The sequence below is a fragment of the Xiphophorus hellerii genome, chromosome 13 (genome assembly GCF_003331165.1).
Source record: "Xiphophorus hellerii strain 12219 chromosome 13, Xiphophorus_hellerii-4.1, whole genome shotgun sequence".
In the NCBI taxonomy this organism is placed as follows: Eukaryota; Metazoa; Chordata; class Actinopteri; order Cyprinodontiformes; family Poeciliidae; genus Xiphophorus; species Xiphophorus hellerii.
Window position 1 is genome coordinate 15,863,282 of NC_045684.1, and position 16,012 is coordinate 15,879,293.

At 38.5% G+C, this 16,012-nt stretch overlaps 1 protein-coding gene across 4 annotated transcripts in view; it reads left to right on the forward strand.

Moving 5' to 3' along the window:
- ripor2 (RHO family interacting cell polarization regulator 2) overlaps positions 1-16,012 on the forward strand; it is a 72,390-nt gene that overhangs the window by 4,927 nt on the left and 51,451 nt on the right. The window contains exon 1 of one of the 4 annotated variants that reach the window (XM_032580848.1): positions 460-921. The exons of 2 other annotated variants lie outside the window; for them this stretch is intronic. In XM_032580848.1, the coding sequence (XP_032436739.1) occupies positions 843-921 (79 nt within the window). In that variant the 5' untranslated portion in view covers positions 460-842. Of the gene's footprint in view, positions 1-459; positions 922-16,012 lie in introns of those variants that run through there. One more of the 4 variants, XM_032580854.1, reaches the window with a different exon arrangement.

The window sequence follows — 16,012 nt, forward strand, 5'->3', positions numbered from 1 at the left end:
TTTTAGTTGCAGAGTTCAAGGGCCAAGGGGTACAAACTCTGTTACTGCAACCTAATAGAAGGATCTTTCTACTAAAGTTGCTTGGTAAATTATTCTGCCTGATTTAAATTGCTTTCTGCTCAGAGCAGGTGAGAGTGTTTACTTGCAGCCTGAGCCGCTCTGGGGAAGCTTTCAGAAACAGCAGATGACGCCAGACGTTATCGGCACTGCCAAAGCCCCCTCGAAGTGGGCCAAATGAAAAAATAGAGAGAGCAATCAGTGTTGTCCCACGAGTCCTGATGGGCTGTGAAAGAATGGCCAGCAGAGACGCTTCATATCTCACACACCATGCTAAACTCTCGCTTTCACACTTTTGCCTGTTTGTGCTGGCTCAAAACATGCCATCAAATTATTCCTGTTGATCACCAAGCGCTCGAGCTGACTCATTGTGGAGAGCTGTACGGTGGATGTGGACACGCATGCACACACTCCACTGACGCTCCTCTTACGGCACACTTTCATTAACACACATGCGCACCCGCACTCGTACAAGTGCTCTCCAAACGGCACACTCTCACTTCAGCTTTTGCACAGGATGTTATGAAATCGGCACTCTTGCTGAAACTTGGTGAAGGTCGCTGGGTGTCCTCTCTTGCATCCACCCACCCACTCTTCACCTGACACACACACACACACACACACACACATTGCTGACAGCAGACAGCTGAAGCACGCTCAGCTCAGTCCCAGTCCTCTCCTTTCTCGTGTGAGGAGCCCGCCGGTGGATCGGAGCGAAGAGGCCCCGGGCCGGCGTTGATTCCTTCTTGCAGCCCAGACGTTTTCTCAGACGGGGAGGAATACTGATGGCCGTGACCGACATTCCAGAGGACGACCTGGATGAGATGATGCGTGAAGAAGCGGAGGACGTCTTCTATGAAGACGGTAGGCTTGCCAAAGGGTCAGCTGGGAAGTGTTGGGAAACAAGCGTGGGTTTACTGGTGGGCAGCTGCAGCCGCTCGCGTGGTTCACTGTGGTCACTCTGGTTGGTTTGTGACGCAAAGTTGTTGTCTGGGTGAAGAAAAGGGTAAAAGTGATGGTTGAATGGCGACCCAGAGGGATCTCCTCAGCTGTGTAGGCGGGGTTCACTGCTACAGGCTCGAATAGACTTACCAAAATTAGAAATTCACTTTTAACAGCGTGATGAGAAATATGAGTTATTGGATGAGCTGCTGGTGGGATTTATAATAACCAATCTATGCATGAAATGAGTCTAATTATTTCTGTTGTAATGAATTCTGCTTGCTGCTTGTTTCCTGTTCCTCTTCTTAGGAGTTTTTTTTTTAAATTCAGTCTTCTTTTTTTTAGAAAGCGGAGAGTAGCCGTGCCCTCTGCAGTGTGGGCGTTCTTGTATAACAGGCATTTTAAACCACAGAAAAATCTACTTTCCTTGAGAGTTTATAAGCCTTCAGAAATGCAGCATGACAAAAGACTGTGTTTTTAGTCATTTGATGCATGATTCATTTAACAACACAGTTCTGCAAAAATTATTCTTTCAATCAATCAACGAAGAAGTCAATGGAATAACTAAAAGATCTTTAGTGTTGTTGTGTCAGAAAACATGAACAATGTTGGTTTTGTCTTTCATTTTACCTGCATTATTTACTAAAATGATCTTTCATGAACTATCAAAGTTCAGACATTAAAAAACAAGACAACAACAAAAGTACACATAGGGCATGCAGAAATGTTTTTAATGTGTGGTTATCTCTATGAGGGAGACAACTGCATTTTACTTTTCTTATTTGCAGGAATAATTTGATCTTCTGTTAGCTTTCGCATTACGTTTTGTACTGTCATGACTAACAATGTTCCCAGGGACTTTGAAATGGAAATATCCACAGCATGACAAATACTCAGCCATGCTTAGGAAAGTGAACATAATGTGTGTTTTAAACAAATTTATATTTTGTTTTTGGTCAAAGCAACAGCTCAATCTTGTGGAAGTCAACACCTCCAGTTCAAGTGCTTGTAATGTGTATTAATATATTTCTGATGGTAGAACAGAAAATACTTTTGCTATTTCATCATTCCCATTCTCATATTTATACCTCAGGAAAGCAGAGTCATGAATTACCAATTAAATCTTCCTCAAGATTCTAAACAACTAAAGTAGAGATTACTTTGATACTTTGTGTAGTAGCTACTTGCAAAGTTGTTATTCAACAGAGGCAAAATGCTTCATTAAACTAATTTAAACACATTTACTGCTCCTTCTTGAAGTGAATAATTCCTCCCAAATTAATTTGTATTTTCATTTAAGTTTAAACCATTCTTAAGCGACAAGGGCTGTGCAGATAGTGCAGCATGTTTACATTTCATACTCCTACAAGCACAGTTTAGCTTCACATCTAAATGTTTATACATTTATATTTAAGGTTTATTGAAAGGTTCTTAAATCTCAAAGGGCCAGTTCATGAGGATGTTCCCTGATATTGTATCACTGGATGTGATCTGTGTGATGATGCCTCTTCTGACCCAGTTTTGACTGATTTTTCTCTGCCGGTAATGTGACGTTGGCTTTGAACAGCTCAGCCAGGAGGTACTCCGCCAGATGACTCTCTGCGGCAAACCAGCCAATCACGGCACACGGATTCTTGTAAAATTGGCCACTGGGCATCAGAGTGTTTATTCATAGACACATCTGAAGGTTGCAGAATGTGGATCACTTATATTTTCTGTTCTAATTAGCTCTCTGGATTAGCGATGTAAATTATTCAGTATTGCTTTGTGTTTGAATAATCAGGAGTTTCATTTTTGGTGAAGCTAAATGAAAATGTATCAAAGCTGTCCTACTGTCTTCATATGAATTAGCTGTAATATTAATGGCCAAAGTAAATCTTCTCTATCCACTGCAGTTTTAATTGGATGTTGGGCTGCCACAAAGGGTCAAACTGTGCATCCATTTACAGAATGTTTCTACTTCATCGTGTTTAATCAACTTCATGGACAACAGAGCATAATTTGAAAATATAAAATATACAATAATGGGTTCTGTCAGTCAAAACCAATGATTTAAAACGGATTCTTTTTAAAATGAGCATAACAGTGGGAACAGCAGAAGATTAGATCTAACTGTGGCCTGTTGACTGTCAAAGACCCAGAAATTTACATTTTACAGGCCTTGAAAATAACAAATTGGACCTTAGAGAGCAATAATGTCTTAATATATGATTTTATCTTAGTCTGATGCATTTATTTCTGTCTTACCTTGAGATTCAGGTAAATATGCACAGTACAAATGTTAAATCCCTGCAGTTGAAACCTTTCGAAGGTTAAAATTGAAAGGTGAATATTTTTTCGCTTAGTTCTATATATTTATTTTGTTTTGAATTGAGCAAAAATATGGTTAAAATTTATCAACAGGTACATTTCTGCTTGTACCTGTTGTACCTATATATATATATATATATATATATATATACAGTATATATGTATGTATATATACATGTATTGTTTGTTTTTTTGCAGTAGAATAATCTCACTTTAAAAAATGTAATCAGTCTGTAGTTAATTGTTTTTGTAACCTATCTTCTCACACATCAACCTTACTCTAGTCTAGTGGCATGTCCTTTTGTCTTTCTCATTTTGAAGAGTGATTTGGAAAACTGGGCCACTGCGATTTAGACATTACTAAAAGTGAAGTAGAAATCAATGAAACGCATCAGCTCCATGTTATAAGAATCATTTTGGGTGCTACTGATGTAAAAATAAATAAATAAAATAAAAATCTCACTTGAGTCATTAAATAGACTCAAGCTAAAGTGTTGAATAGAGGATTTTAATGAATCTTAACCAGATGCTTTAGTGCAAAGAAAAGCACTAAAGCAACCGGTTTCACATTTGCAGAAATAACCTTGTTCGGCCTTGACCTCAGAGCCACCTTTAGTAGCAGGAGTGTGTGATATATGTTTGCTGTCGCTGCTACACTCTCAGAGACAATTGGCTGGGTAAGGCATGGTTAGCCTAGCTTGTAACATTGAGCTGAATTATGATTACCCTGACCTGAACAGAGAAGGCAGAGGAGGGCTTCGCTTCGTCCTATTCACTCAGTGATTCAATTCAGAATGCATGAATGAGCAAAACAGTGTAGTGTGCTTTTACACAGACTGAGTAATGTTTTTTGAGTTCAGTCCATCAAAGCAGAGACATGAAGATGGGACTCGCAGGGCGAAGGCCACATGTCGCACAAATCATTTCATTTGTATGTAGGAATGTGATTCCAGCGTGACTCCATTCACTTCATCCTGGCTGCTGCATTGTATCAGATTTCTGTGTTTACCTCTCCAGCTAAACTGGACCACATCAAATCTGATTCATGTAAGCGGGTTCCAAAGCAAATTCACGTTATATTTTATTGTGAGGCGTTTCAGTCTGGACGTTTTGCTCAAATCAGACTTTAGTGTTTTGTTTGTCACGGCCAACACAACATGGGACATCAAATCCAGCGTGCTGGCAGCTCTGAGTAGAATAAAGCTTCCCAACTGGGAGGCTTTATGGGAACAAAGAGGAAGAACAAAAGTTTAAGGATGAAACAAATATTCTGCATATAAACTGGAATGTTTCTGCATTCGCAATCTGGACCAACAGATGGAAAAACTTTTACTACTCAGGGCATAATTCAGACAAATTGAAAATGTGGGCAATTGTCATTTACTCAGTACATCTTTTTTTTGTGTTGCTGTTTTTCCAATAGTTTAGTGTAATTGAATTTGTTTTTTTTATGTGCTTTTCCCCACCCTGCTGCAAGGAAAATGTTTCTTCGGGAAAAATATTAAATTGATACTGAAAAGTAACCAGGAACAGTTCGTAGTTACTTGCTACACCTTCCCTAGTTGGCACCGATAGAAGGGATCTGTAAAAATTCAACTTTTATTGCCCAAAATGGATATTTTGAAGAACACACCCTTAAAACTGACCACTTTGTTTTTAGCATTTGTGCGTTAACACTCTTCCTTTCTTACCCTGTTCGTCTCTTCAACCCGTCCTACGGGATTTCTACTGGATTTGTCCGGGACCTGAGATGATCAATGATGCAATGATGGCAATGATTATGGCAATGATTATTAATATTTATTTTCACCAATCATGACGTCTCTCCTGATGAATGCTGCAAAACCAACCAGAGTTATTTGACGACAGCTTTTTGGATGCGGAGGACAATACAAAGATACAGAAAGGACGAGGTTCAAGAGCAACACTGAGATTTTTTTTTTTTTTTTGTATTATTTTCTAAATTTTGCACTGAAAATAGCTCCTACACTGCATCTCTTATTATTTTGAATTTTCTAATAGAAAACCCCACAGCACCTCTGCTTGAACCCTCAAGTTGCAAACACAATTCTGCTAAAACCACACAGAAACTCAACTTCCAACATCCTGTCACACACAAGTTAACACAAACACAGCTCTGCTTTATATCATACATTTATCACACATCCACACATGGTAAATATCCCCTTCAGAAACATGCATCTGTTAAAATGATTCTATCAGTTGGTGGAAAAAGTGCACAGAAGCTGCATTGAGACCAAAAATAATCACAATGGTTTCTTTAACGCCCACTTTCTCCTCAGCACAAACTCAGAGACTTTGAGTTCGGTCTAATTTTACGCTTGTGTGCCGAAGAACTCGAGAGCAATGTGTCCCCGAGGAGAGAGTCAGTCAAAGGACTTTAATGACGGCACAAAAAAAAAAAAAAAAAATGGCTGAGCATGAGATCGATGGCGCCGCAGTTGAACGTGGCATGTTGGTGTTTTGTGTCTAAATAAGCCAGTGTTTGACTAACTGGGTCAGGTCAGAAAGCATGAAGAGCTGCTTTCAGTCACGAGTGAGAAACGCTGCTGGAAACACTACTGGACTATTAAGATGCCTCGAAGCAGGATGAACTTTAGATAAAGTTCAGAGAAGCACAAAGGAAACAGATTCCACTTCAAAACACCCGTTTGAATTAGTGTTCAAATACAGTTCGTCCTGCTGCTGGAACTGTTTAACCTCCTTTAATGTATCTTTCAGGGTTTTTCTTGCAGCGCAGTCAGTTTGAAACCCCTCTCCCTATGTTTTAAAGCATACTGTAGTTTAGGTATGTCAGTATGTTTAAGGATTTTGTCTTCCTCCAGGATTACTATTTATCAAGCTTCCTTTCCCTGCTGAAGAAAAGCATCCCAACAGCATCATGCTTCCGCCGTCATATTTAGAGATATGGATGGTGTGTTCAGGGGAATCTGGTGCTCATTTTCCTTCTTACATGTAATTTTCCATGTAGGCCAAAAAGCTACATTTCATTCTCACCCACATTTTAGAAAATGTTGCTTCGCTTGATGCTTAAATAACCTCCAAAGTCGTTTAGTTTTCTTCCATTTCACAATCTGTTGCATTTAGTTGAGTAACTTTTTGGGAAACAATGTATGTTGAGGAATATTTTTATTCCTCAACATACTTTTTACTCTTACTTGAGTAAAACTTCTGGATTCTCTACTCACTTCGAGGAACATCAATGAGTGAAGAACAAGCTTGTTTTAACCAAACATCCACCGAAGAAGTTTTATATTGACAGAAATTGATTAGGAAACATGTTTCTTTTGCCCGATTTTGTTATTTTGTAATTATGAATTATTTTCATTTCGAAAATGAAAATAATTGAACACATTATATTTTGGTTTGTCTGATTATGTAATTTTTATATATCAAATAATGGATGTTTTGATCAGTTACTTTGTACTTCAGTAGTCTTTTTTTTACCAATGGATGGCTACTTTTTACTTTTACTTGAGTAAAAATATTTTGAAGTAGTACTACTCTTACTGGAGTTTTAGGTACTCTACTCATCTCTGCCATTAAGCCTTATAGTTTCCAAACTATAAGGCTTCACCTCCTCTGTTCGACTGTGGAGATTGTCTTTCTTTATGTCTCTAAACCTTTTCTGAATCATTTTGATGTTCACTTGCGAACCATTATGACGTCGTGTGTTACAAATGGTTTTCTTTGTGATTGTGATCCCAGAAGCTTTTGGATCTTTAAGAAGACACTTCCAAATAGTTGTGTACTGATCCTTCTGGATGAGCTCAGGGTAAATTTACGTATAAATTGGGTAAACCATGTTGAAACATTACAACGTAATAGAGTTGAAAGACGAGGCAGCAGGTTTAAGGAAATGACACGTACATGAATGAGATGCTAACATCGCTAATGGTGTAAGAAACTACTGGAACTGTTTCAGGAAACCTTATACATTCAATAATGTCACTTTGTATTTAATTGCCTCTTACTGATGTCTTGTTTTGCTCATTCCAGCCTTGTACAGATCTCCTGTCTTGTCTTTGACGTCTTTTAAGAGCTCCAGGAGTACTCTGTGGACGGGTGTGATTTATATGCATAACAAACTGAGGCTAGGATAACCTGTAATTGAAAAGTTAATTGTGTGTCAATAACCAATCATGTGAGTGCCGGAGCCACAGTTCTGTGTGAGTTGAAAGGGACAAAATATTTATTTGACTCAACTGCGTGCAAATCAATATTTATCTTTTATATAAAGCTTTTTTTTTTTTCCTGCGTGGCATTTCTAAACTTACACAGTTCACCCCGCTGTAAGTTGAGAAGCTGCTGTAAAGCTCTGAAGTAACTCCACACCTTAACAGAGAAACACTTTTTGTGTTCTCAGCTTTCAATCTCTGCTTTGCTTGAGGGCTTTTCTTTAAAGTTTGTCACCAAAAGCAGCAGAGACTTAAAGAATAAACGCATAAATCAGACCATGACGAGACATGCATGCTGCTCTTTACTGGGCCAGAGGCCAAACGTAAGGTCTTATTTCCCACTGCTCAGAAATTCTTCTCCTATCAAGTGATCGCAGTGGAAGAGCAGCATTCCTTCGGTAATGAGGTCACAGAAGAAAGGGCATTTAAATGCTTAAACTGACCCACTTTCATGTCAGCTGCAAACCTCGCTGGATTTCTAATTTGAGTTTGTTTGTTATGGAAACTCGATGACATCCGTTGAGCTGTGCCACTCTGATGAGATCATGTGTCATCCTTATGGCAACAGAGAGTTCATCTCACTCGCTTTAGCCTGGGGGTTGATTATTTCAAACCGAGCCATTGCTGTATTGCACAAACTTTTTAAACAAGGAAATGGTCTGGTGTACAGAGCTTGTTCAGGTAGAGAGACTTGTAGATGGGCTGAATTTCACAAATCCATTTCTCCTTCAGACTCTTGTCTGTACTTGCCTTGTGGAGCGAAGGAAACAGTATCCTCCTCCAAGCTGCCAGCCAGAGCGTCGGATCAGAGTAGATCTGTGCTCTTTGGACTGGAAACCTGTGAGGTTGGCTACATTTAATGGATACTTTATAGCATTTATATATAAAACTGCTAGCAGCTGAAAAAGAGGTGATGTAGTGATAATGGTTTTTACCACAGATCTGAATCACTCTCACTGTGCATTCGTGTGTGGGGGTGAGTGTGTGAGTGTGTGCTGTAATCCAAGCTGTTCTGCTCAGCGTAATGGGGACCAGATTTAGTTGAGCTTGCATGTTTGAGAGTCTCTGTGACTCGTTCACCTTCAGGAGACCTTCCAGACTTGCTTCAAGTGTATAAATCAGATACCTTGGAGTTAAAAGGCTCTCAGACGAAGAGAGAAAGAAAAGCCGAGTGAGGAAAAGCAGGTGCATTACTCTGCAATAAACCGATCCAGTTTTACAAACGAAATAACAATGAGCCTAATTTCAGCTCTTGCCTCTACAAATAAGCCTTATCATTCAATTTTCCACAACGGATTGACCTGATTGGTTTGTCTCATAGCAGGAAAGGCACTGTTGTAGGGATTAAAAGCTGAAAATAAAATAAAAGTGATTTTCAAGGAAAAAGCAACCAGTCATCAGGTCAGTGGCACTTTAAGCTCATGCCAGCTTGAGCTTATGATATATGCACTTTGAATTTTTCCAATGTTCTGACTGGCATTAAAAAGATCTCACCAAGCAGGCAAACTTAATCCATGGCATCCACACCAATGAATACAGTGAGATGATCAGATTATTGAACACGCTGGATGGGTCTTTGTAAGAATAGGTCTGGAAACTCAAGCTAGGGGTAGATATTCATACATTTTTAGACCGTGAAGAAAAATGCCTCACCTGCATCCTCTCATGCCGCTTCCAACCTGAAGGAAATACTCATGATGCTCATCCTGCATAAAGGGTAACTGATGGTGCAGGTGCAGAAACTCCTGTGTCCTTATAGTGAAATTCCACCCCTTGCATGGAAACATCCTTGTGCAGATATGATTCCCTACTCGCTAAGTACTAACATTGCAGCAGCACTCCCTGCTCTGCAACTAAGCTTTCCAAATTTGCTTCGATTCAGAGATGTTTAGAGAGTCGTGGATTCTAACCTTAAGCAGAGGTCAGCATCCTTAACCTGTGATGCGGTTGCATTACTGTAACATGCAGAGTGTTGTATTTAAATCTGACCTGCAGAAGTTGAGTAAGGGGTATTTTTAACCAAATTAAGGAAATGTTTTTAGTGAAATAGTGTGTTTATTTGTGTTTAATCATTTCATCCTGATTAAACGCAGGATTAAATAATAAGTGTCGCTCTGTGGTAGGAAATATTCACATTTCTGGGATAACTGCAATTCAGACTATAGGGCTTTCTTGTAGAGAAAACTTTATTTTTTCTTTATGAATGAAGCAGCTTCTTATTGATACACTGCAATTTTATTATGTGATTTCTTTTCCAGTGGGTGACTCCTATATCTGTAAGCATGTCTCAATTTACTGCCAAGCTGTGGTTCCAATGTGCACTGCGACTGTAACAACCCTAGAAGAGCTCTCCTGCAGCAGCTTCATAAATCGGTCAATTTTTATTGCTGTCCGTCAGCCTGACCTTAACTTGTATTTGACACTTACCAAGCAGCCCCACACTCTCCTTAATGCCAAACAAAAGCCATTTTGTCAGTAGAAAAGTGGTCCTAAAACCCCTTCAGTTTGACCTTTTCATCTCCAAACTCATATGCATCATTTTTTATCGTGAACACAGGAACACTGACAGTCCACCCACACATACACCTCCACAGTCTGGAGGCAGCCTTCATCTGTGTGTGTCCACAGCAACACAGCACACACAAGCAGAGCATGCAGACTAATATGACGGAGATCTAGTTTGTGCGTCACTCGCCGCTCTGCAGTGGGAAAAGCTCTGACCTGAGGGGACCTACTGGAGCCAGCATCTTACTGCCCTGCTTCTCTCTCTTTCTACTTCTGACAGCTAGCTCCACTGACCTACTTTAGCCCCAACACACTCCAGCAATCATTATTTTCTGCAGCTTTCCCTGAAAGAGAGGAGAGGCCATACAGTGAGAGAGGGAGACAACTTGACTGCTTTGCATGTTGCCTTTTTAAGTACATTTCAATGGTGCAACATTCAGCAAGAAAGGTGATGCAACAGCAGAAATTTGCCTGTTTGTCTTCAAATTAAAAACTGTTCAAGTTAAAGATTGTCTCGGTTTTTTGGCTAATGATGCTTGCATGAAGTTTCCACGTTCTTCTAGCCTTTTCTCCTCAGATCTCTCTGGTTCCCATGGCATTGCGTTGAGGGCAACACAGGGTGTGTGAGGTTCACATTTAGTGGTTTGGATCTTCTTTTGCGATGAGGTAACTGTTCCCAGTAAGAAGCGTGGCGGACCACCTGGGAATCTTTACAGGGCAAAAACATTTTGGAGAAGTCTGGAGATGAGATGTTTCAACGCTGGTCGCAAGTTCAAATAAATGAGCACCGGCCTTGGTTAGTGAAATAGTGTTCTTCTTACCAGCATGATGTTCACGTGTAATTTAACTTTCTTTTTTTAGTTATGTGTTGGTTAAATAAAAGGCCCTTGCTAAAGCTAAATTACTCCCAAAACTGTTAAGTACCTCGGGACGGTGCAGACATCCATCCATCCAGAATCTAACACTTTAGTCACTACCCACGTGTGACTGAAACTTCACTGTATAATCAAAAATGAACATTTATTGTGTTTTTTCAGTTCTTGCCATGAGCGACTCGAGAGGATTTCAATACCAAGTTTCCCAAATGCTGTAGTGTGTAATTAATTTTTTAAAAAACATGACAGCCTCAGTGTAGGTGTGTTTTAAAGTGAAATACAACTGAGGATAATTTGCCTCTCCAGAAGTAATTACAGCACAATTTGCAAAAATCACTCCTTTCCTTTCTTGCTAGCACAGTGGTGAAGTGGTGAGTACTGTTACCTCACAGCAAGAAGGTTCTGGCCCCAGGGAGCAGAATTAAGGTAATTTAGAAAGAGGATCACTAAATACACTTGTTATTAATAGAAAAATAAATCAAGTTAATATTCCATAAAGTGTTTTTACAAGCCTGGTAGCTTAACCCAGTTATGAAATAAATATGTCTATATTTATTTATTTTTTGTATTGGGGCTTGTACAAATATAAAAGCATTTTCATTACCTTTTTTTTTTTTAAAAAAAAAAAGGTTATACAGTACTTAAATCTAAAATACGCAGTATTTTCCAATAGAGAGGTCTGCTAAAAGTGGTGCTGAATCATTGGTCATTCATTGCCTTAAAACAAAGTTTAAAGCAATTTTGTTCAAAGGGAGCAGACATTTCTATATCACTGAATGCAGTACATTGACACTTTCTGCTAGTGGCTTCAGCCATTGTGTTTGGACTCTTCAGCTGAAAGTCAACAGCATCTGAGCACTGGAACACACTGCAAAAAGCAAAAACAATTTTTTTTTTTTCGCAGTTGCTACGCACTTGAGCATGAAAGATGTTCTTACAATGTTATGAAGAAACAGGGGAAAATGTCTCATTTGCTCATTTTGAGGGATTTCTGTGGCTGTGTGTGTGATGCTGTTGTGGATGTTCTCTTCTATGTGTCGCCTCTAAGGCAGAGAGATTCCACCTGCTATATGCCAGCTGTCATTAAAATCCAAAGCAGTTAAAGCACGCAGCATGCAACTGAGTCATGTCTGTGTTTCACACTCAAATACATGACAGGAGATATATGAATAAGTACATCTAGATAAAATGGTAGATAACACAAATACAGCATAGCTTTTGTTTGCTTATTTTAGTGCAGTAAAGACAGAGCAGAGCTTTCAGTGTGTCTGACAATAAAGCAGCCTGCACATCATCTGCAACCTGAGCAGAGGTGACAGCATGTGAACGTGTCCCACATTTCAGTGTCACACGTTCACCATCAGCTGTGTCTGTGCAGCTTTAGACTTTGATCCTCTGCCCTAAACTCGGTTTTCCTTTCTGACTCCTGCACAAAAAAGTTTCCAAAAGGAAAGTAAAACAAAAGTTCTGGATAGTGAAAAATATTCATGCAGCTGCAACACAGGATATTGAAATTAACAGGTGAAAACAGAAATGCACATGTTTCCAGCGTAACATGAGCAATCTGCAAAAGATACAGTCTGCAAGCAGTTGTTACTCAGCTTTATCCCTCGATAGAAAGTTCCAAAATTGAAAAAAATAATATTAACTTAAAATTTCTTTAACATATAAACCTAACAGTGCAATGTTATTGCATTAGTGTAGGGTCAGTGACATTTAAAATGGTAAATAAATACTTTGAAAACATAGTAAAGGAGCCCTCATTTCAAAAGTAGACTTTAAATCTGTCCAAATATACCACACTGAAGTGACTGTAGTATGGTAGGCCAAAAGTGTCACAATCCTAAAAAGAAACAAGCTCATTTAAAATTAGCTTATTTAATAATAATAATAATAAAAATAAAAATAATGATACAGATAGATTACACTTCAGCAGTCTGTCCTCTTATTCTAAAATGTTACGTTTAAACATTTTTTTATATTTTCATGCATTATTGCATGCTTTGACTGCTTCTGCAAAAAAGTGATTTGTATTAAAAAATTAATTCAAATCAGTTCATTTTGCTCCAGTCTCACCTGCAATATTTACTCAGATACAGACAGTCATTCGTTGGCATGTTTCTCCCAGCCATTAAGTTAAGTAGCTCACTTTAAATTGGCAAAACATGCAATGACAAGGCAAGTTTATAAAGCTTACTCTTCTTCATAATATCAGTCTGTCTTACTTTAAGCATTTAACTCATAATGTAGATGTCAAATGTTATTCTGAGGGCATCTGACCACAGAATAAGGTCAAATTAAACTCTAAGTTTAATTTTCTATCCTCCTGAGACCCAGCAATACATTTTTGTCCTCTGTGGAGGACATAGGTTTTTTTGTTCATAACTCTGAAACCATACATGCCACTGTGTTAAATCCTGTTGGTCCTTAGAGAGGACATCCTGGGCCTCAAAATGTGTTCATATTTGCCACAAGAGAGTCCCGATGTCCTCTCCAAAGGACATACTGTAATAAACAAATAAAAACATGTTTTGAAACTTTTTCAATTGTAGTGATGTTTTTTCACTCCAAAGAGTCATGTAGTGAAAAAAAAAAAAAATTCAAAAACTTTTTTTTTTCTGGGTCTCAGGAGGCTATGACAACATGTTATTTGCCCTCAAAGTCCCTTCAAGCCATCCAACACATGTGGTGGATATAAAGGAAGTTACATTTCTATCAGTGCAGTTGGTAATTTGTTTATGTCCATCTTAGTTTTTTATTTAATAAATTTTCTTAGTTTACAAACTTTATGCTCACAAACAGCACCTGCAGTGGTCTGACTGTTGACTCCCTTCTTGAGTTATTGGTCATAGCTGAATTGTTTTCTCTTTCCACTGCTTCTGGTTGTTCTTTTCTTTAAATTCAGGATTCCACAGTGTGTCCAAAGGAGAGACTGTTTCTGATAGATGAGAAAAAAATTCATCTTTTCCCCTGTTTACTCCCACTTAATTCTATTCACACCACAGCACTACTATAAAAGACATTGACACTTGGAAAGTTCAGCATCATGCTTTCAAGATTTTTACATTTTTTGGCTCTACTGTGTGATGAAATGCTCCCTTAAGTTATTGTTCATGTCTTGTAGATGGTACAAAATTGCACGATTTATTTAATGAATTTTTCTGCGAACATTTTCTTGAGAAAACTAATATCATGAATCTCAACTCAGATGTGTCCACAAGAACCTGCTGCTTGTTTCTCATTGACAGACTGCTTAAAGATCAACCTGCAGCTGTTCTTCTTTGGTTTACTGACTGCATGTGTGCATGGTGTTCTCTTTGCAGTGTGTCTGAACATGCTGGCTCCCCCCATAAATATAGCTGCTGGTCAGTGGCTGCTGATGACAGCCATAATTACAGGCTGAGCTGTCCAACAGCTGAAAAAGAGAGAAAGAGGGGGTGTGTTTGTGGAAGTGTGGATACTGGTGTTCAAACTGAAGTGCTCACAAAAAAAAACAAAAAACCTGCAGAGCCCCCGGGAGGTTTACACTGGGTGTAGAACAAATTGGGAAACAATGGGATAAAATCTATAAAACATGCATGTCATTAGAGCTGTTTCCGTTAGCTTGTATTTATCTTACTAATTTCTAATCAGGTTTCTGGAGCTTTTGTTCCTTTATTTTCAATTATGAAGGTAATGCATTCTCACTTTATGAACACAAATAATAGAATTTGATCCCAAAGTAAAGTTAATTTTCAAACAATTTAACTGAATGCCTGAGCACCTCTGATCCTTCCTATTAAGGTTATTTCAAAGTCTCATCTGCTCCTAATGATGGATTAAAAAAGACAAGTCATTTTCTGCTCCCGTCGCTTTGTGGAAGGGTGAGGTGAATCGGATTTGTATGGACTCAGCGGAACAACATATCCACTTATGGAGTCCAATTATGCTGGCAGGAGCACACTGAGATGAGTCACTCCTCAAAATCCAGCTGCAGAAATAACATTTTTTCCTCCACCTTAAATAGCAGTACCTGTGCTTTACGCTGTTAGAGGCTTTTAAAGATGGAGATGTTTGTCTTTTCTCTGTAGATTCCTTTCATGTAATTTACTTTGTTTGCTCCACGCTTTCCAGGGAAAATCCCTCTGCCTGAGATAAATGGATTAAGATAAATAGAAAAAACACCTTGCTGTTAAACTGTGTAATGCCAAATAATGAACTTAGTGGGTAGAAAAAGGAGCAAAGTGTACTATTTCAGATCTATTACCTTGTTAAAGATGCACTATCCCGAATAAGATAATAAAGTTTTAGCCCTTAAAAGCTAAAGAGGGAGTAGAGCAGTGGTTTCCACTTCCAAATCCTCCAGGGTCAGTTACCCAAATGCTTTAAATGTTTAAATATTTCTTCAGTTTTTGTAGCAACATGATAAAGACCCATTCTTTGAAATTTGATGTTTAGAACCAGAGAAACATCTAAAACATGTTGGATTCTGGGTATTCAGGACTAGAACTGGGAATCATGGGTTTAAAAAGAACCTATGCTGCATGTCATTTCCCTCTGAAAACACACTTAACCTATAACCTCTTGGAAGTAATAGAAGTACTGAGGTTTACTAGTGTATGTGCAATGTCTGGCATAGATTCTTTATAATAGTCCAGCAATTTATAGTAGTTCAATGCCACAACAGTGTATTTTTATGGCTTTCATTCATCCACACTTCTTCACAAAGGGAGGTTGTATACAAAACTGTTAGTGGAACTAAATTAGTCAAATATAAAACATCCGTAGTGCAAACACTCTGATTATTAATACCGCTTCCATGCAGATATCTTTTCTATTCTTTAGCTAGTTGCTCTAGTTAAGTACAGATATTTGAGCTGTGTTTAACTGTTTAAAGACTCAATTTGACATTAGATATTGAGGTTGTGGTTGGCGTACTTCCTTTGCTTTTCCAAATCAGGATTTAGTTGTGAGTAAAGTTGTCAGTTCTGCTGCAGAATTCAGTTGCTAGGAGAGTTTTTTTTTTTAAAAATGTGTAAATCTTTAATTCAACTGTTTAAGTACAATTCTTTCAGCCACAGTAACTGTCAGTCTGTTTGTAATAAAGCTTTTTAAACTATAACCACCTAAAATGGCAGCTGCAGG